Source organism: Perca flavescens, chromosome 6 (assembly GCF_004354835.1).
Source record: "Perca flavescens isolate YP-PL-M2 chromosome 6, PFLA_1.0, whole genome shotgun sequence".
NCBI lineage: Eukaryota > Metazoa > Chordata > Actinopteri > Perciformes > Percidae > Perca > Perca flavescens.
Window position 1 is genome coordinate 36556101 of NC_041336.1, and position 21840 is coordinate 36577940.

A 21840-nucleotide genomic window follows, 5' to 3' on the forward strand; every position below is an offset into this window, starting at 1 on the left:
CTCATATGGATATCATATCAATCTAAAAATAGACAACCAAACCCTGTGAAAGCCAAATCCATAGAAGCCTGACATTACACACACACACACACACACACACACACACACACACACACACACACACACACACACACACACACACACACACACACACACACACACACACACACACACACACACACACACACACACACACACAAACTTAAATCCACAGGAGCTGTAGTCCGCTGTTCAAAGTGAGTATTAGTGATATCAGTGGCCTACTGTGGAAAACAGCCGCAATGTAATTTAGACTGCTCATCATCTGCACACACAGCAGAAAAGTAGATATTATTGTGTTCGGCTCTGGGATGTGTTTGATCAGTGTGTACGTGTGTGTCTGCTGCTTCACAGCGGTGGACATGTCCCCTGAAATGGGATTAAATGTGAAACGGATGCCTTTAAACAGTAAAAAGCATGTTAGCGTGAGTATACAGAAGTTGCATGCGTCGAACAATGTGTGTTGTGCGTGCATGACCCTCACCCGGTCCATTGAGGAAATCTTTGATCTGGAGGCAGAGCAGGGGGGGAGGAATGCCCGTTTTACAGTCTACCTCTCCTGCTACTGTCTGCAGCCAAAACACATTGTAGTCCAGAGACTCTGGCAGAGTCTTTCCTGGGTCTGGATGAAAGATGAAGAGATTAAGAAATAGAAAAAATAGGTGAAAAGGGGCAAGGAGAAAGGAAGAGAACAGCACAGACAAAGAAATATTATACAGTATAAAAGAAATATTTAACATTTACTACTGATAGTTTTCCTCTGTGGGTAATTTAAATAGGGTATTTATCTTAATCAGAAGATCCAATCCCAACATTTACTTTAACAGGATCCTTTGGTATCTCTTCCCCACACACAAACTTTGCCATCCCCCCCTCTTGATCTATCTTACCTAGACACTTGTAGTCAGAAGCTACTCCTCTTAAGGCCACATCAAACACAGAAAGCTCCATCCTCTGCTTGCGGTGGTGGCAGCTGAGCAGAGCAGAAGGTTGCATCACCTGGATGTACAGGAGGGGTTCCAGCACCTGGTCCCCAGCCCCTCTTCTCCCCGGCTGCCTCACGATGGTCACACCCAGGGCTTGGCGGGCTGAGGAGCGGCTGGGGGTCGGCAGGCCACTCAGGGATAGCAGGCTGCCTTTCAGCAGCGGAGTGGCCGGCAGGGAGTTGTTGCTGTTGAGGATGTCCTCGGCGGTTAGGCCAGCAAGGGATCCCTGGGCAGCTGGAGCAGGGTCTGGAGTGGGGGAGGCTGAGGCTGGAGGAGACTCAGGCAGGATCTCAGGCAAGTTAAGGGCACTCTTTCCCACCTAAAGCAGATGCAGAAAGATCATTCAGTACTGTGTCAAGCCACACCTTCCACAAACTTCACTGCAATTATCTGAGGCGTTGATTCAATGAGATGCTGGAAACATTACTAATGTTTTGGTCCATTATAACTCGCCAGCATCATGCAATTTAGACAGATCCTGTTGATCCTATCCATATACTGTACATCCACTGTTTGGGGGAACTGGCTGTTCACAAGAACACATTGTATTAAATAAAATGGCCACTCAGTGTACAGCAGATGTGAGCAAATAGACATTATTACCAAAAATGAAAACGTCGAAAGTTCTAAATGTAAGTGACAACTATGTGTTTGTTTTTCTATTTTGTGTGGGACATTGTTGAGTTGGTGCCCAGAAGTATTTCACTTACAAATCAGCCCAGATCACATTACCCCTGACTAAGTGTAAAGAGCACCCTTTTACATACATCATACATGTACATTTAAAGTCTTAAGTCAGCTAGATGGGCAGTGACAGATTGAATGGAATAGCGCAATGACTAACTGTACCCTACAAATCCGTGTTACAGTATAAAACAGGCCATTATGATGGACTTTGGACTTTATGAAATGACTCTCATAAACCACATACCACCAAACCACCAAATTGTAAAGTTGAATTGAAAACTGTGTAATATTAATCCTCTGTACTTAGACACCACTACAATCCTCGCATAAATAACACATATTGCTATTGTGTAAGGTATGAAAAATTATACACAAATGGACAACTGCCAAATCCCGGAACTGATTCTGGAACAGAAAAAGCTTCCATGTCACAGGCTTTTTGTTTACCTTCTCCCCAGGCTCCTTCTTGTCGGGTGTGCTGGGGGTATCTGACGATGAGGGAAGGGCCTTTGGGGCACTGGAGCAAGCATAGGTCATGACAGACAGCCTACTAGCTGTGAGAAAGATGTCGAAAGGGATGAAGCTGAGGTTCTTGGTGATGGTGGACTTGTGTGAGGGCCTAGCGATGCAGTGGTGGCTGGCCCCACTCTGCTGCTCGATTTGGACGATGCGAATGGGAGCGCTGTCGCTGCCGAAGCCGCTGTCCTGCCCAGTTCCGCTGTGACGTGACAAAGAGTCGACGCCTGCTGCAGGGTCTCGAATGCCACGCTTCTGCTCGTATCGACGCACCTGCACACAGAAACAGAGAAAGGTAAGGCTGTGTTCACACTGATGCTGACTTTGTTTGAGCCTTGAAGTCTACTGGAGATGGCTGGAGCTTCACGGTTGTTTTGATTTCTGTTTTGTTGTCATACAACCAACTGCCACAACACGATAGTTGAAAAGAGAGTCCATGATGTAAGATGCACCCTCAAACAGCAGTTATTAAATCATGCAAGTGAAGGAAAGGTAGAAACTGAAAAACTACAAAAAAAACATGGTATTTCTCTCTCTCTCTCTCTCTCTCTCTCACACACACACACACACACACACACACACACACACACAGGCAGCTGGTACCTGCTGCGTAACTTGAGAATTGAATTTGCATTAAAACAAACCGCATTATCTTAAACCAAAGCAAGATGCTGTGTTAGAATCACAGAGATGGATCACAGCATCAAATAAAAATTAGATCAGAGCATTCGCCTTCTTTTTTGCAAAGTTTCTTTCTAGTTTGGATCCTGACTTTACAAGAGGACACAAACCAAATAACTTGCTTGATTGAAACCATAGACAAATTGACCAAAGAAGGAGAGCATCATATATAGCCACAGACATTACAGGCATGCTCTGGAACTTTTCCTGCGGTCTTAAAATCATGTTGCACTTTCTTGCAATATTGGAAATGTCTTTTAAAAAGAATGAAATTGTTTCGTGCAGCGACAATGGTATTGTGTCTAAAGCAGCCGAGATTTTATGCTTGGTTCCAACTAACTGATGTCGGGAGAGTTCCAGCCGTTGTGGCAATAAAAAGCGTTCAGTGACAGATGATATAAATCAATGTGAGTAGGTTACTGGGTTTCAAGGGACAATGAAAACAGGCATCTTTATTCTGCTACCAAAGCATGCCCTCTTCAAGTAATTTATTAGTTGATAGGTAGCGTTTAGTTTTCTATGTTTGTCTCGTTCCTGTCCCCTGGGAGCCAGACAAACATAGAAAACTAAACGCTACCTATCAACTAATAAATTACTGGACATGTTTATATATCAATGACATGTGTGGGTAAAAAAAAGCTGCAATAAGCAGAAGCGTCATAAATGTGCATGGAATATATTTTGTAGATGCTGAGAAAAAACTTCAAGCCATCCCCACAAAGGCTCCCGCTGTTCTTTTTTTTCTTAAAGAATATTTTATTTTTTGACATTTTGGGCCTTTATACATGATGTGCACGCTCAACCAGGTGAGCCATCCAGGCGCCCCGAGCACTCGCTTTTCTCTCGTATAGTGAAGCTAAGACCATCGGAAGTAAAAATACATAAAAAGAGAAGACAAAGATGGCAGAGGCCGTTTCAGTTTATTGCACCACTGCGTTATATCAATTAAACACTCCTTTTATAGCTGCAGGTTAGTCAGGTGCATCATGGATAGAATTGGGCTTATTAATCATCATCATTTCCAATAACATGTCCATGTCCAACAGATACCCCATTATTGAGGCCTTTCCCCCATGTTTCCCATTCATAATAATGGATACAATGTCAGCTTCAATTAGCTACTGCTGTCTTTTGAAACATGATTGTGATAAATTGAAAATAGAGGAAACATACAGAAAGAGAGTTTTCAAAAGTCCCAAGGTATGTCCCATCTTATCCCACCCTTGTCTGCTCCAAACTGCACATGGTTACTATTACAGCATGTACTCTCAGCTGCCCCTTTTCTTTCTCTACATCGCTCCCTCCCACCCATTCCATGAGAATTTTAAATGTATATTATTGCTGTGGCGGAGATAGTGTTTCAAGACCTCCAGGCAAATACTAAACCCACTGGCAGCACATTAGACAGAATACTTGACTTATTAGATATTTCCTATTCTAAACAGTGTCATCAAAGGCTAAGAACAAGAGCCATATAAAACGCTGCGGCATGCCTGCCCGCCTGCCTGTTCTGTTCTGTTCGTCCAGGCTCATGTGTGGGGCTTCTATAGGATCGGCCCTGCCAGATCCCTCTCCTTTCCCTGGCCTAATGAGGACAGGATGTGTGCACTTCTTTTCTGTAGAAATGTAAGATTTTCCAAGCAATGGGGAGGGGAGAGAAGGCAGAAAAGGGCCTGGACTTGTCTCCATGTGTGTTGTGTTAAGCGGGTGAAACTTGTATTGAGGTAAGGAGGTATTTAAAAAGGTATTCAGCAAAGGCAAAATGTCCACTCCAAAGAGCGCCACACGTTGGAAGGGACAAATAAGCTGCACAGCAGCTGGGAAAGAGCAAGCGCCAGGGGAAACTGCCAGATTCTCTTTACGCTTCTCTGTCTCTCTTCCCAAGCTTAGGCTGTACACATGCATTTACAATTACAGCAAATACCCCGTCTTCTCTTTAACCACCACTACTAAGAGAGTGCCCCCTAAGCAAATTCTTGGTCTATATTTAGATGTGCTTACAAGTGGAATAACGGATAATGGGGAACACAATTGGGGGCGTAGAGGAAAAGAGACAATGAGAAAACATACCACAGCACACAGTTGTTCATATAGTTTGAATCAATGCATGCAATCAGTGCATTCACAAACATGTACACATAAACACACATGAAGTTAGTTGCTTTTCCAGGGTTTGAGCTCAGCTATATTTTGAAAGCGCATGACTGGATTCATTCCTGTTTCTAGGCTCACTTATTTTATTCACTAATTTAAAGGTATACACAGAAAACATAAACCTATGGCTCTGTAGTCTATATGCCTATATATATATACACCTTTGGCCAATTTATTCATTGACAGAGGGCAATAAATTCAGAATACAAACATGCACTGTAGCTGCAGGCATGGTCCCAGCTGAAATCCCCTATTCCAACCATTACTTTCTATTATATTATATAATGGCTGCACTAAAGCACTGTTTCCAGATCCCAACGCAATCTTTCTCTGAACTTAGTTGATCATGCGACTACACACATATACACCCCCCCACCCCCAAACCCCCATCAGCCAATCATGAGGTCATCCCCTCAGAGTCTCTAGGCAGAACATTCTGGAAAATGGAGGATAATCCCCAAAGTGTGAAACCATCAGTCTCCCAAGTGCCAATCATATCAGAGTGCATCTGTACGACTTCTGACCCCTATTTCTGTCAGTGTAACTCAGAACAGCTTGGCTAGAGGAAGGCTAATATGCGGAAGCAAATGTCACATCATCCAAATGCCACCCGTTTACAGTGTTGGCTGGCTAGTCGAATATGGCAACATCACTTTTACATCTGAATACCACATATGCAGTTGATTGTTTCCAGATGAATGAAAAAGTAGGTTGCAATTCAGGTTCAGAGATCAGGGAACATGAAAAATGTCGATGTTTTAAGATGGTAGAGAAGTCCATTGTAGCCGACAGGAAAGCATATAAGAAATAAAGTTAAAGTAACAAAGGTGACTAATATTCCTTTCAAAAAGGTCCATTTAAACGCCACACATCCTCACTGAAGTCTGGATTATATATCAAAGCTTCAAGGGACATGAAAAGCACCCAAAAAGGGAGCCCAAAAAAAAAAGCACTGAAAAGGATATCACCATATTTTAAGCATGGCACTAAAGACGGGCACGAGAAAGAAAAACATGCCACTAAACTACTAAACACGTGACAGGAACACAGAACGATTATGATAACAGGGCATTGATACTAAAAAGTTAAAGGCCTGTCGGTGACATAATCTGTTTCGATTTCAACGGGGAGCCATATTTGGCCATTTGGGGGCATTGCAAAGTGAGGCACTTTAGCAATAGAATGGTCAAAACCTTGATTTCTCTGGAGCTGGGTGTACTGGTAAATGGAAAGGTTGTTTGAGTGACATCACTGGTAAGTGACAACAGTGCTAATTGTGGAAGAAAGTCAAGGCAGCGGTATAAAAAGAACTTGAACATTAGTGTTGAGTGAAATAGGTCAGCAACTTGACATCATTAGAGAAGTACAGAGTTGTTCAAAGAAAAGTATGTGGGGACAACGTTGTCACAGAGAGCCAAAAAAAAAAAGTTACTTCACATGTACTGTGTTTCCCTTTCTGGCTGTCATCTCCTCAGGTTTTCCCAACATTGCAATATATATGCTTGTTTATTAATTTTAACAGATATGACAGTTAATGTGGAGAGAAAACAAGCCGCAATTAGTAGCATGTTTCAAACTAAATGAAACCAGTGATAGAGGCTTTCAGTAGTCAGTCAGGTGAGGTCAACTTAGGAACTGAGCTGCTTTTTGTGCATTTCATGTTAAACATTTTTTTTACAGTGTTTATCACAGTTTTCCCATGATCTCTTGTAGCTACAGTAGAATTCCCATTGAAAAACATGGAAGCCATATAACTAAATCTTTCTGACAGAACTATTCAGTTGAGCTACTTGCTTGCAGGACGCCTGCATGGAAATTAACTTCTGTATCTTAACTACATCAGAGTTTACAGGTTAGGCCCCTGCTGTGCTACCCGCTATTGTTTACCAGAACCATAAAGCTGATAGCAGGCCTCTGTGCTTTTGTGCTGATTGAAGAAAAACCTCAATGCAGCAATACCTCATCTTAATCACAAATAATAACAATGATACTTCACCAAATGCCATAAAGACGGCAATTCATTCTCTCATTTTCTTGAGGAAAACAGAGGGGGGAAGACATTTATAATATGAAGTCACCGGTCTTTGTGCGCCCTAATAGCGGTCACAAAGCTTTCTTGCGCATCAAAGGCAGTCATTTAATACATTCAACTTTGTTTCAATAACAAAGGCAACCTGCTATGCACTTCAGCTGAACCACAACAAAGAAGCAATGGAAGGTCTCGACCCCGGAGCTTGCAAATGGATGCTGAGTGCTCCAGAGTGACTGTCAACTGTATTTTAAACACAGTGTATACTCCAAAGCTCAGGGCGCCGAGTGGGGCCATTTTAACAAGCTCCTTCCACCCAGTAATGCTGGTGGGTGGGTTTACTCCGCCAGGATTTAACAGCATGGGAGACAATATCCTTTCGTTCTCCCTTTTCCACAATCCAGCCCCCAGCATTAGAGAAATAACAATGTAAGAATATTTTGCTTACCATGTTAGATACTCTCCTGTTCCCCTGATGCCATGTGACATTCAGGGGGGAGAGCAAACATCTGTATGACAGTAATAATGTATGCATGTTGACATTCCTAAAACGCTGGGTCAGTTGGAACACTTTCCAATCTGGAAAAAGACCTACTCGAGGAGAAGTGAGGAGAGCCGAGGACTGAGTATGACACGGATGGTCTGAAAAAGAGGAATGCCTATGAAACACCTAACTGAAAAAACAAAGAAAAGATGAGCAGACAAGAATACATGATTACAGAGATGTTTATAGCTGCTTTGTGGCTTTGAAAAGCCTTGGCTCTAACACAAAGATGCGAAATGATAAAGGCTGGAGAATGAAAAAAGAAGAATTGTGAAAAGGGTGAGTTAATGTGGTCCATCTGGGGAACGACGTGCAGTGTGCTGCTCAACTAAAACCTGGCTCTGGGATATGTGGCGGCCAAAGCCTCTGTTTAATAATTGATTAAACTTCAAAACCGATTCTCTCCTATCGCTGCATATGACATTAGTTTGCAAACAAATATTTTGCCACAAATAGAATAAGGATTGCCATTGCTTTGTTAAAATAAAAAAATAAAAAGCAGAGCTGGATCTGGAGCTCTGACTTTCAGCAGGCTGCAGGGTTGTGCGCAACGCGTTTGCCTCCCCGGTACGACTCCAGGCCCTAGGAGAAGCTCGCCAAACCCACCATGACCCTCTTGTAAGCTTTAGCAATCAAGAATGATTTAAAAGGTCTGACAGACACCACCCTTAAAGCTCAACAGGAGACATATTGATTTAGTCATCCTCAAAAGATCCACCAATCTAAACCGAAACCCTGATTCAGATCCACCAATCACAGCCAATGCTTGGGTCGGGGTGATTGTGAGGACACGCAGGAATTACCCAATATCACTACAATAACACTGGCTGTTTGTATAAGCAGGATGCAATGCAGTTGTATTACTCGGTGAAGAAAGTGTTCAAAAATGCCAGACGACCATTTCTAGATTAACACCACAAGTGTGTTAGTGAAAACAAACAAAGGGGAAAAGTGGCTTGACCGGCATGATGTAAGCATTCAGAAATGATACACAGACTCTCTCTGCTCATCCGACATAATCTCTTGGCTGGAATCGGATGCTGCTGCCTGGACTTTATCACCAAATGCTTCCATCATTAATGATAAACAAGATATCAGCCGCATGGTAAACAAAACAGGGACAGTAGAGACATTGACATTTTATGATAAAGTTATCTAAAGCTAGATGGAGAACTTGGCAGAAAGAATGTGGCTGAGGGATAATGAATGGCATTTGCACAAAACATCTCTATTAACTCCTTGTCTTACATCCCTGGACAACAGCAACCAGACCCCTAACATTTTATTTGGTAACTGATTAAATTAAGATGAAGGCCAGATGTGGAGTAAGGTAAGATTAGAAGACACGCTACAACAAAAGGGAAAGTGAGAGACAGAGGCACCCTGGGGGTCTCCCCTAATTGCTGTGATCCTGGCCTCCATAGCAGCAAAGTCATCATCTTTCCTTTGTCCTCCCTTCTTTCTTTCCATGGGAATGGAGTGGAGAACAACTGGCTCTTATTAGCTGTCACCGTCCCCATTTAGTTTTGAGATATGTGTGGGGGTAATTTTCTAATCTAATATTCAGGCTCTGGTATTTATACATGTCATTAGTCCCTGAGTGAGGTGGGCTTGATGGTGGCGGTGGCGTCTAAAAGTTGTGCGTGTGAAGTGTCTGTGGTTGAGCTACTGTGAGAAATCCTGTGTGTAAATGAAAAGTAAAATCTCTACGTTTGTTAGAGAATGTGTTTGCAATTTGACTTTAAATGTCTATTACTTGTTTGTTTGGTCCATAACAAAGAAATAGTTGTAAGAGCACTGATTCAAAGTAATTCTTCTTTCATTTCATGTTTATACTTCGTAGGTAAAGTGTGGCAATGCACCACTATTCACAGGCACGCACACAGGGGAAACACATCCTCAGTACGGCAGAGAGCTATTCAGCAGAGTAATCATCAGGTTTCAACCTGGCCCTCCAGATCACTCATCCAAGCTTTCAACTTAACATCATTAGCTTTGGCATTATGTTTTCAGCAAACAAACAACAAAAGAGACTTCAAACTGCATTGTCTTCAGTACGGGCTTGGTGGTTCACGAAAGCAGACGTCTGAGAGACTTCAAAAAGCAGCGGAGATGCCTTTCATTAGGTCATAAAGTGTTCTTCTGAAGCGCTTCCCTGCGCTGCCTGGCAGCCATGTCTGTATTCTCTGCTTTAGTTACAACATCGTGGGGAAACAGCAACAGCAGGAAAACAACGACGACCCGAGGTGAGATGAGGCTGTATGGAGAGGGACAGGGTGAGAGGTGTAGGGCTGAGAAGGGGGGGCAGATGAGCTCCAGGTGGTCCAGCACACACACACACACACACACACACACACACACACACACACACACACACACACACACACACACACACACACACACACACACACACACACACACACACACAGCTGTGCACATGTGGACAAACGCACAAAAATACGTGCATAAGATTGCGTACGAATTCAAAGCGCAGCGTGAAGCTAGGAACAATCCTGGCTCGCTGTCTATTATCAGAGCTGAAATTAGAAGAGGAGGATTGAAGTAATCTTCCTTTAATTTCTCTCTGGATGTGTTCCCAGGGCTGAGTGAGACATAGACTCTGATGTGCTGTATGTTACGTTCTCAAAGGAGAATGATGCAAGACCTCCTGTCCCCTCATATGGGTTAGCAGGGGGGCTTGATAAGGGGGACATACAGAGGACAAGGCTAGAGGACACATCGGTACAAAAAATAAAACCAAGTTAAAATCCAGAAGAAAACGTTAAACTGGCTACAAAAATGAAATGAGTGATATGAGTTCAGGTCAAGAGGACATTGTGGATGGAGGAACAATTTCAGGTGCTGATCACCAGGCTGCACTGGTGGGATTCAGAAGCAGAGTTTAACATGGAAGGAACACCTGTAATACATTACACTGCGAAACTAAGTCATCACCGCACACATGAGTTTTTTTTCCGTTCTGGCTGGAGTACTGGCAATTCAAAATACTGCAACTCAAATGAACACATTATCAAGAATGGATTTTAGCCAGTGGACTGTTCCAAGTGTTGGAATATGTGAGGTGCACGTGATGATTCATCTTTGTCATGCACATCTGAACCACCGGAGCAGCTCCAAACAGACAAACTGAAACAGGTGAGGTATAAAATCAAGTCCACCTCTTGATTATCCAAAACATCTGAGCTATGTTCTGGAGTTGGGTCTCAAGTGGCTACATGGCACCTATCCGTGCGTATCTATCATTGCCTAGATTTCATTTGGGTTTATGTGCCTCTATCGAGTTTCAGGGCCAGTCACAAGCCTCGAGTACAAAGACAGCATTCATTTCACACATACATTCATAGATAGCGCTTGAGGTATACATAGAATAATGTTTGGTTCTTCAAAGGTACTTAAGATAAAATATTTCAACTGTGGGGCTGCAACTAATGACAAGTTCCATTATTAACTTATGTCTTTTTGTCTATTTTCTAAATTATAATAATAATACATTAATTGTTTGGTCTATATATTGTGAAAAAAATACCCAGCACAATATTCCAGAGCCCTCAAGTTGCTTGTTTTGCAAGTCAGTTTACAATAATAAAACAGATAATGCAGCAAATATTCACATTTAAGAAACTGAAACCAGCAAATGTTTGGAATGTATGTTTGACAAATTAATCTCTTATGAAAATGTTGATTATTATATTATTTTACCCCTATGTGACCTGGATAACAAAGTATAAAAAAGAAAATGTGCACCCATGGAAAATCTTCCAAAAGCCTGGAATGATGTGTGAATTTTTAGGGTTTGATTTTGGGGTAAATATTTAGTTAAATGAGAGCAGTCCAAGAGGAACTCTGTAGCACTTCGGTCAACCGCAGGATACTATACATATTGTACTGTAATAGTCAAATAAAAAAAAAAATGTCATCCACATACATGTTATTTCTTTGCACATGCAAACTCACATGCATGCTCTAGCACACACATGCGCACACACACTTTTACTACACCATCTTAGTTACAGAGAGAGAGAAACCAATACTCTCCATCACCTGTTATTCTAGGTGGAATCTTGCTTATACAGGTGTAAGAAAGAAAAAAATCAGTTTCCTCTTTTCACCTCTTCATACAAAACAATTTGGGCTTTTTCACTGAACAAAGTCTACTATGGTGTGTGTACATATGTGTCTGTACTAGTTGGCCTGGTGTGCCCTGTTTTTACTAGTCCCCTGGGTGTGTGACCCGGTTTCCCTTGCAGGCAGAGAGAGAGAGAGGGCACTCCTGACTCCTCCTCACCTGAGCCGACACCCGATCCTGGGGTTCACGGTGGGGGCCCGCTGCCTCTCCTCAAAGGTCCCGTTTGTTTCCCTGCTCTAATAGAATTCCAACCTTCGTGATTTTATCTGGAGTTTTCACGCCAATTTTGCCAAAACCGATTGAGGAGGGAGCAAATTCAGCTGCTACTGATCTCAAATAGATTGAGTTTCCAAGGGGCCAATTTAAGAATGTGCCACGGTTATGCTTTGAGAAGAAGGTTGGTTGGGGTGCGGGGGCTGAACAGGCAAGGTGAATTGTTATGACTGGCTGTCAATTAGCAGTTGATTCACACAGGAGGGTCAGTGAGACATGAAAAAAAAAGGGGGGAAAAAAAGATACGTTTTCATAACAAAAGAAGGGCAGCAAGATGAACACTGGCTATGAAAATATGTATGTTTAAGATAAGCTGAACGACTCTTACTTAACAGATGCAAGGCAGCCAAAAAGGAAAAGGAGATGGCTGTGCAGGGAGCCTTATTTATTATTACTCTCAGCAGCAACAGGTCGAAGGAAAATAGCGCTAAGCAGGATGGGAAGAGGTCAGGGTGAAAGAGATCTGGCCCTAAGAGAGGGTTAATAGCCAGACCGACTGGTTAAGAGCTGACCTGTAAGGAACGTCGGCTCCCACATTTACAGACAAATACATTGGAAAGAACCAGGAATCAAAGCAAACACCGGATTCAGACTCTCTTTTTCTCACTGTGTCATGTCTCATCTCCGTGGATTTCTCCCTAACTACTTGTTCCCACTTGCATTCTCTGTCATTTGGCCATCCTCTCTCAAGCTGTCTCCACTCTCTTACTGTCTGCTCTGTTCCTTTTCCATGCTTCGGATTTTCACTCGCATTTGATGTCTCCCTATTTCTGTTGGCCAGCAGAGCACATAAAAGCTCCTCTGACACCTCCCTGTCCTGGAAAAGATCAGAAGGTCGAGAGAGAAACTTCAGTTCTCAAAGCTCAACAGCTACGAGACAATATGAAACACTCATCACAAAGAGGAGCGGCCTTGGAAATGGTTTACTTTAAAACATACACAGACGAGGATCCAGCCCCAGGTCGCTCACGGAGCCAAGCCTGTCAACAACACCATGGCTTACATAAGCCGACGTATGTGCATTTGACATTCAGCAAATACTCCTACATGAACAAGAGCAACATTTTTATACGACAGGGCAGAATAGGTCAACAAGCTTCCATTCTCCCACAACGTAACACTTGGTAGCATTTGGAGGTGCAGAAAGGTCTTCATTTGTTTCATGGGTTTTATTATTCTATTTATCTGCAAGCAAAAGAGTTAGTTCAGGGGTAGTCTATATCCACCACGTTCCACTTCCGGGATTGCTCTGTTGCCGCCGGAAATTCAGCCGGATATCATTCTTTTTGGCTGGATGTCCGTTACCTTCCGCTTTCTTTGTGTTGGCGTTCTAACCTCTGGTGGATTTGTGAGGACTATGGTTAACTGCTCCTCAGATCTCTGCAGGGTAAATCCAGACAGCTAGCTAGACTATCTGTCCAATCGGAGTTTTCTCTCGCACGACTAAAACTACTTTTGAACGTACACATGTTCCACCAAAACAAGTTCCTTTCGAGGCTATTTTGCAGCGGCTCCGTGCAGAGCTTAGCTCCGCCCAAGACGATTGTGATTGGTTTAAAGAAATGCCAATAAACCAGAGCACGTTTTTCTCCCATCCAGGAATGCAGTGTGGACTAGCCAGACCCTCCTTTGCAGCGCTGTGGAGGAAGGTCTGGCAATGCGATACTAGTTCAGGGGCATTTGAGGTGTTACAGTAGGGTTTTTTATCAAAGACAAACAAATAAAACATTGGAAAGCTTTGATTCTTAATCGGCTTGTAAATTAGACAACTTTAAAATGTATGAAACAATAATACTTGAAATCTTCACCGTCCAAACACATGTAACTGTAGCCGAGTGTGGTTGTGTGGATGATGTGCAAAAAAATCACATGCATCAATAAAACGCTGCCTCCTCCCCACTAATAACCTAAAACTGCTGTCCAAACCCACTGACAAACCAAACCAGCTCCCGACCAGTGTGCTCGTGCCTACTGTAAATTCACTTCTTACAGCGGTTCGTCTTGGCTGGCGATCTACCCCGCTGTCTATAGTGCTGCAGTAGTCCAGCTTTGCGTGTGAGTGCAGCTCGTGTGCATCCTTAACACAGGCGTTTAAGATGTAATAGTACAGTAAGATCTTAATCTACAGACTGTCAAATTCTATCTGTCTCCAGAGGAGGAACCCTCTCCACCGTCAGCCAGCTAGCTGCTTAACTAGCCAGCTCTGGAAGGACCAACACTTTTCCAACCAGCTGTGCCAGTCCCGCCAGGGAAAAAGAGATGAATGGGAGAAGACGTAGAGCATGGAAAAGAGAAGAAAATGATAAAAAAGGGGAATGAAAGAAGAGTTGGATGATTGTTAAAAGATGCCGGAGATTGAGAAAGAAAGACAAAGTAAGTGGTCGATAGATAGAGAAGCATATAGCCTCACAATGCCAACTTATGTTGTAAGTGATACGAAGCGGAAGGAAAAAGAAAAGAGAGAAAAAAAGAGGGGGAGAGGAAGAATAGAGATAAGGCAGGTAATAGTTGATTGAGAGGTTTGGCCCATGTGTGTTTACTAAAAACTGTAATTCAGAGGTTCCTGTGAGGCCTGATACCTTGTCCTGAACATGGGTGCTGTTTGTGTGTGCACTGGCATCTGTGTGTGTGTGTGTGTGTGTGTGTGTGTGTGTGTGTGTGTGTGTGTGTGTGTGTGTGTATGAGTGTTGGAGGAAGTCTAAAGCCCTGTTTCCCATGCGTGTAATCATCCCAGGATGAGGTGGAGGATGAAGCCGAGCGGGACTTCCCCTGCACCAGAGGGTATTTTCCTCTCACACTGTGGTATAAGCACATGGCTGACCCGGGCTGCCTCTGCTCGGGTGTGTGAGAGAGGGACATACCAACATGGGACGAGGGAAGCATTTTAAAAGAATATTCTCTATTCTGGCTTGTAACCAGTTTGGTGGGACATTACTAAAATAGCATGTCATTGTGGCAAGTGCATGGCAGCCAGACAGTGATGCCAACAATGAGAGGTTACACTATAAAATCTGCTTAAAGGAATGGGTGGCATCGAGGTGGCAAATAAGAGAATGATGTGTGTATACGTGTGTGGAGGAAGATGTGGTGGTTAAGAGAGAAGAGAGACTGAAACGAGAAGCGGCCAGGAAGGCTTCTCAAATAACATCATAGCAGAGCTGACGCACAGAATGTAAACACACAAACAAACAGACACACACAGGTCAGCTTTTCAGTCATAAAGCTGTATTACAGTACTGGCTCCCAAATAAAAGGCTGCAGGCAGTTACCATGCATGGAATGTGGGGACCATCTGTATGCAAGTGTGTGTGTGCGCACATGTGTGTGAGAGGGTATACACTTCTGTGTTGCTGGGTGACAGTGCTGATGACAGAGCGCTGAGATAAGTCCCAGAAGCCGCTCTATCATCTATTCATAGCTCCCTCGCTGTGGGACCTCCTGCTGCTGAAAGCTGCCTGATCTCAACCCAGCGTCGCTTTATCATCATTACCATCACCCAAAAAATACAGAGATGAAATCAAACTGTGACGGACCGTAGCTAATGCTGTGATAAACATCCTAATAATGCATTGACTACAGAGCAACAAATCTGCGTATGGACCACTTAGAAATCATGTTGCATTTGCTTTGCATCTCAATCATGATTTAAGTGGAAACCGGCATGGAAACTATGGACAACTGGCTACAATGCACAATTACACAGAACGGACAGATTATGAGAAAATAACAATCTTGGACAGCATCTGTATGTAAGCATGGAAGGGTCATAATGAAAGTGCGTATGTGTGTGGACAGATTCTCTCAAAGCGCAGCTCAGTGACTAGAAATGACTGAAATCACACACAAGGCTTGCACATACTACCCACGCGCCTGGCTTGCCTCACCACTGCCAGGGAACCCAAAAGCCCCTACAAAACAAATCCATTAACCCAGACAATAAAACACAGCTGTGAGTGGCGATGGGAACTGTTTGAAATCAGTGCCCGGGATTGTGGAGAATCTGTTCAAGGCAAACAGCGTGTTCTCAAAATGTCTAGGAAAGAAGAGAGCAAGGAAAGGATTTGGAAATAAGAGAGTGAGCAAGGAGCAGTGTTTAATTTAAACTCTTGATGGGGACAGCGCTGACAGAGAGAGAGGGGAGCACAACAACAAAAACAACTCCTTTGCACCAGATGCAAGAGAGAGATCCAAGACCTGTTTTTAATTGAATCCTTTGAACAGGTTGTATAAAGGAAGTACAAACTAAACTGTCAAATACTATAAATATCATTACGGAAGTTAGGTTTCAATAAAAAATACAGATACATGCACAAATTCCAGATTTCTGATACGCGCAAACTGGCAATGGAAATACATCTGAACTTTATGATTATTATTTGTAAGCTGTTGGCAGGGGGTGGACAGGCTGTTTTATTCTATTCAGTTAGTCTGTTCTAACGACATCAAAAGCCTTTACCTGTTCCAAACTCATACTCCAAACAATGTCAGTGCACATACTAGTGCTATTATCTGATGGTGGTGTGTCTAATGTGTTAGCAGGGGGTAGACAGGCTGCTGGCAGAGCAGACTGCGAGTGAAGAGAAGCAGCCCTCACGAGCTGGGGTCTGAGCATGGAACGTCATGATGCTGTAGTTAAACGCAACACTAGAGGGCTCTGCAGCTTGTAGAATAAAGCTCCCACAGACCCGACCATGTCTTAGTCAAACTGACCTCCCTTCTGCAGGTTCTAGGCCAAGCAGCCGGACAGATACGGCCGCCAAAAGACTTACGACACTGAGATAGATGGAGGTACAAATAGTTTCACAGAGAGTGTCCAAAAAGTCCAAGCCAGACCACATTTATTCAGAATAACCTCCATGCTCTGCAGCTGCACAGAGGTGAAGACACACACTGACTGACCTCAGTGTTAATGATACTGTTACGCTCCATAATGGCACTACTATAAAACCTAATGAGTAAAGAACATGGTATAATGCACCTGAAATTAATATGGTATAATAAAAGTTAAAAAGTGAAACACTGAGAGTTCCCAACAACTGTGACCAAACAGCCAATATTAAATGAAAGCAGAGGAATGTTCCCAAGCATATATACTTCATTTCTCAATTGTGGATTGATGATCATTATATTACATCACTCTGGACCTATGGGTCATTTCAATTTCACTTAATCCAGCTGAAGGGAGCAATACCACAGCGGTTGGATGTGAATTTCTGAACAAAACGTTGATTGTTCCCATCTTTGGATAAACTGCTAAAACATGGCTGGGGAAAAAGAACATAACATTTAGCAGCTACTGTCACAGTGCCTTTGAGCAATACCCTTAATCCCCAGCTCCGCTGGCTGGAGTTGCACAGCACAAATTCACAGAAAACTGAAATTATAAAAGAAGGTGTTTTGTGTATGTGAAGCTAGTTATTGCTGGAACAGTTGGCAAAGATGCTCAGTTTGCATTGCCTTGAGAAATAAAGGTATAACAAAAAAATCCATAAACCTTTCTTAAAAGGACTATTTTTTTTTTTTAAACTGTTGCCAATGGACCTCCCAGAATAGCTGCTTGCTGAACTTTCTCATCCTGCCTTGAACCTGGATGAACTCTCTGCAGCCGTTAGCTGCCCCTCAACAGAATCAAGCCATGAATCATTACAAGTCAGGGGTGAGGGCTCCGAGATCACCCAAATCAAAACCAGATGCACAGCAGGCACCTCCTAACTCCTGACTAACTGTATAAATAACTAAATAAATGAATAAATAAAGAAGTTTGCAAACTTCACACTATGTCTTCCCTTCCCTTTCATGAGTTTCTATAGTGTTGCACAACAACAAATCTGACTTGATTGTAAGATCAATCCAAATCCATCAAATCCAGTTTAACATTTGATTTTATGATGTTGGTTTGCATTCGGCGGAGACAGTCGGCTCTGTGAATGCTCTTTATAAAAAGATGGTACCACACATATTGTCTGTATTAGTTGTCAAGCACATTTCTGTAGTGGTAACAGAAACGAGTGATCACTGTACATAAATCTCTTTAATGCGTTTCATTTATTTATTTATTTTCATTTTTCCTAGGAATCCAACCACATCCCTTCACAGAAGCCTTTACGCAGTCTGAGTCATCTGACGCAGTCACTGCACGTCAGTACACACAGCCTCCCGTAAAGAATCCTAAGAGGAGATAACCGTAAAATCACTCTGTCAACTGACTTCCCTAGTCTATGACTCCCATCCTCACCACAGCTGGTAAATATTTTTATATTGTGTTCCATTAGAAAGGTTTATTAAGCGGTCAGACGGGGCAAATGGCGCCTGGGAGCTCCCTGTCCTGTAAACAATAGAAAGTGTCCTGAAAGCTGCAGCTGAGTACAACATAGTAAACTAAGGTCACATTAGAGAACCGCCTTGCTTTGAGTGAGTAAATATTTAAATGTGTTAGATTCACCCAAAATAGTGAGGGGTGATAGTTAGGGGCACTGTATCAGGAAAACGGTCGATGATGATGTATTTTTGAGCGAAACTGGCATAGGCTCGTGCAGTGATTTGTTAATGGATGGATGTCAAACTTTGGTACAAAGATGTTAATCATCAGCAAAAGAGAGGTGATCTGAGGGGCAAGATGTGATAGATAGAGTATGGGAATATAACTACTGTAGAGCAAGGCTTCATATGACCTCATGTGTGTGTGTGTGTGTGTGTGTGTGTTTTTCTGAGTACAGCAGAATTGATATATTATATACTTCTGAGAAACTAAAGACTGAAGAAGTGGAAGGACATGCTGAATCGAGAGATGTTGTTGATTACAGTACGTACCTCAGCACGTTTCTCAGGAGCGTCCATCCCCACCAAGTTCTCTCTGAGAAGCTGCTGAAGAAGCTGCACCTGGGCAACGCTGAGGTAGAAATCCAGACTGCTGGTCACATTTACATCTAGAGAGTGGCCACACACCACCACCTCCTACAGAGACAAAGGAGATAGCACAGGGGGAAATGAAAAGAGGGAGGTGGGTGGAGAGAGCAGGAAAGACATTCAATAACACATCAGGAGGGTTTGTGACCTCATGCACTGCCTCTCTCTCTCTCTATTTTTTTTGTTGTACTCTCGGGCTATTTACTTTCTATCTCCCCTCTGTCTTGCTCCCTTTAGCTCAGTTGTTCCCTCCTTCCCCTCTTCCCTCTGTCCTCTCCCGGGTCCCACCCACAGCCAGCAGTTCAAACCTCAGCCTGGAGGCTACATCTAACAGGATATCACTCACTAACACTCTGGGTTCAACCACACACACATGGGCCAAACCTACAGTAACTACACAATGGTATGTGGCAACTACTGTGTAAACATGATCTATTAAGACCCACTTTTTAAACACATTTTCTGATTTAGATGTATATAACATATTACGTGTATAATCAATATGATTGTTATTAGTAGTAATTGTAGCGGTCATTTTAACACACAGTGTCATAGTAGCATAATAGTTACAATAATAGTTACAGAATATGCTGCAGGGGTGAGTGAAAATTTAGACTGTAGATTAAAGATGCAGAACATATAGAGATTACAATGAATTAATAAATAATTCAATAAAGATAGCTGTTACATTTGTGTGGTAAGCATGCATACATCTAACTGGGAGTTAGTTGAAAATGAATGCATTTTATTATACAAACTGTTGCAATTTATCTACACTATGTAGTTCAAAGTCCTGTTTGTGTTGTTACTGGCTCTGAGTCTCCATATCTCAGGGAGTAATACAAATCACATTGTGTGTGTGTGTGCGTGCGTCTCTGCGTGTTCGTGTGTGCGTCAGTGCAAACTATGGATTAGCTGTTACGCATTGTCGAGGGGCATGTTAACGTGGACGGACGAGGCATCAAAGAGGCAGGAAGTCGCAGAGAGCCGTGCCAGAAAACATCAGCTGTATAAGCAGAAAGGTTTGAACTGTGTGGGTCAAAAGCCTCCATTACACGGCGGACTGGCGGAGGGAATCCTAATGAGTAAGTTACTGTATGTTAAGAAGCAAAACGTAAATACTTCTGACATCTCACATAATCAATGTCTATTTTCATATGGACAACGGATTGTGAGAGTAATGGTTACAATCATGGTTATAACAGGTCATAGTCAAAGAGCATTACAAGTCAGTGTAAGTGAACAGAGCTCTGCGTAGTAGACAAAGAAAAATATGCAACCTCTGACTCACTGTGGGTTTCTTAGAAAATCCTTGTTTAAGCAAATCTCTACATCCTCAGGACCTGTTATTATTAATTATTAGATATTAAAGTTTGAGGATAGAAATATTGATACTGTCATTTTATGACTTTTCACTTTGATTGTTTGAATTAACTTGCCACAGTACATAAAAAAAGAAAATTTCTTGCAGAAATGAAAAAAAAAAAAAAGAAGACTTTTAAGAGATTTATACAAAGCTGTGTTGAGTGGATACTGACCTCTGGCTGTCCACAGTCAGGGGATATATTCTTGCTGAAGATGATGGCTGGGGCAGCAGTCACCCGAACAGAAAAGTCAGTCAGGATTGGTGTCAGGATGGCCCGCCGCTCCTGGTGCCTCCTGATACTGAACAGAGATACATACAGGATCAAACTATTAGCAGACGCCTCATTAGATAACTTCCATTACTTGTTAAAGGTCCCTTATCGTGGTCCTTTTCTGGTGCATACTTGTATTTTGGGTTTCTACTAGAACATGTTTACAAGCTTCAATGTTTAAAAAACATTTATTTTTCTCATACTGTCTGTCTGAATATACCTGTATTCACCCTCTGTCTGAAACGCTCCGTTTTAGCGGCTGTCTCTTTAAGCCCCCCTCTGGATTAACCCCAGTCTGCTCTGATTGGTCACCGTTTCCAGATTTCCCATATATGCGCTCTGGGCGTCTCTGCACCGTCATTGCAGCCGGGAAATGACTGTAACGACACTGTAGCGGCACTTTCTATCTATATATAGTATAGTTGTGACATCACAACCATCACAAGGAAGTCCTGACGACTCGTTTAAAGGCACAGTTTCTGAATATGGACTGTGTGCATTTCTATGTGGATTGAGCGTTTTGATACTTTCATAGTATTTATATAGCACCTTGACTTGTTTATAATAAAAAAAAGACATGGAAAACTCCCTTGCTACAATATTGGACGTTTAATATTCTGTTAATTGAGAAAAATGATGGGATAAATATAGACATTTGGAGGTCATTATTGTAATCAAGGGATTACATGGATGGACATTTTCATTTAAAAAGTATTAATTACTGAATTATATTTTAGGTAATAGTGTATAGTCCTGGTGTTGAAGTGATTTTAGCATTATACTGCGATACAAAAAGCTACCATAAGGGACCACTTATTCAATAACATTCCCCAACATTTATTTACTAATAACTTGTCATGGTTACCATTGTAAAATATTTGTAGCATTGTCCCATCTGCCCAGGAATGACAAGTCAACACAACACAGTCAAAACCACAAACTGTTCAAAACCGAACTTTTGTTTTGCCCTTAGCTGACAGGCAGACACATATTTCAAACTTGCTCTGGCTTTTTAAATTCAAACCAGTAGGATGAAAAGCTGAACTCAAAATAAAAAGACTTCAAAATGGATTTTCTCTCGCAGGCCAGACCTGTGAAATATTCCCATAAGTGAGCTTTTTTAAATTTCTGGTCTAACACATTTTAGCTGGAAGCTTGAATATGGTTACAGAGACAGAGTGAGACGTTATTTGACAAGTCTCAATTGAGAACACCCCTTAATTGTATACACAAGATCAAAT

General features: G+C 42.4%; 1 protein-coding gene across 1 annotated transcript in view; it reads right to left on the reverse strand.

Moving 5' to 3' along the window:
• vps13b (vacuolar protein sorting 13 homolog B) overlaps positions 1 to 21840 on the reverse strand; it is a 372345-nt gene that overhangs the window by 101695 nt on the left and 248810 nt on the right. Inside the window, exons 33-37 of the mRNA XM_028581593.1 lie at positions 20501 to 20627; positions 18867 to 19010; positions 2160 to 2501; positions 930 to 1344; positions 524 to 661 (exon numbers count right to left, since the gene is read on the reverse strand). Of these exons, the coding sequence (XP_028437394.1) occupies positions 524 to 661; positions 930 to 1344; positions 2160 to 2501; positions 18867 to 19010; positions 20501 to 20627 (1166 nt within the window). The remainder of the gene's footprint in view (positions 1 to 523; positions 662 to 929; positions 1345 to 2159; positions 2502 to 18866; positions 19011 to 20500; positions 20628 to 21840) is intronic.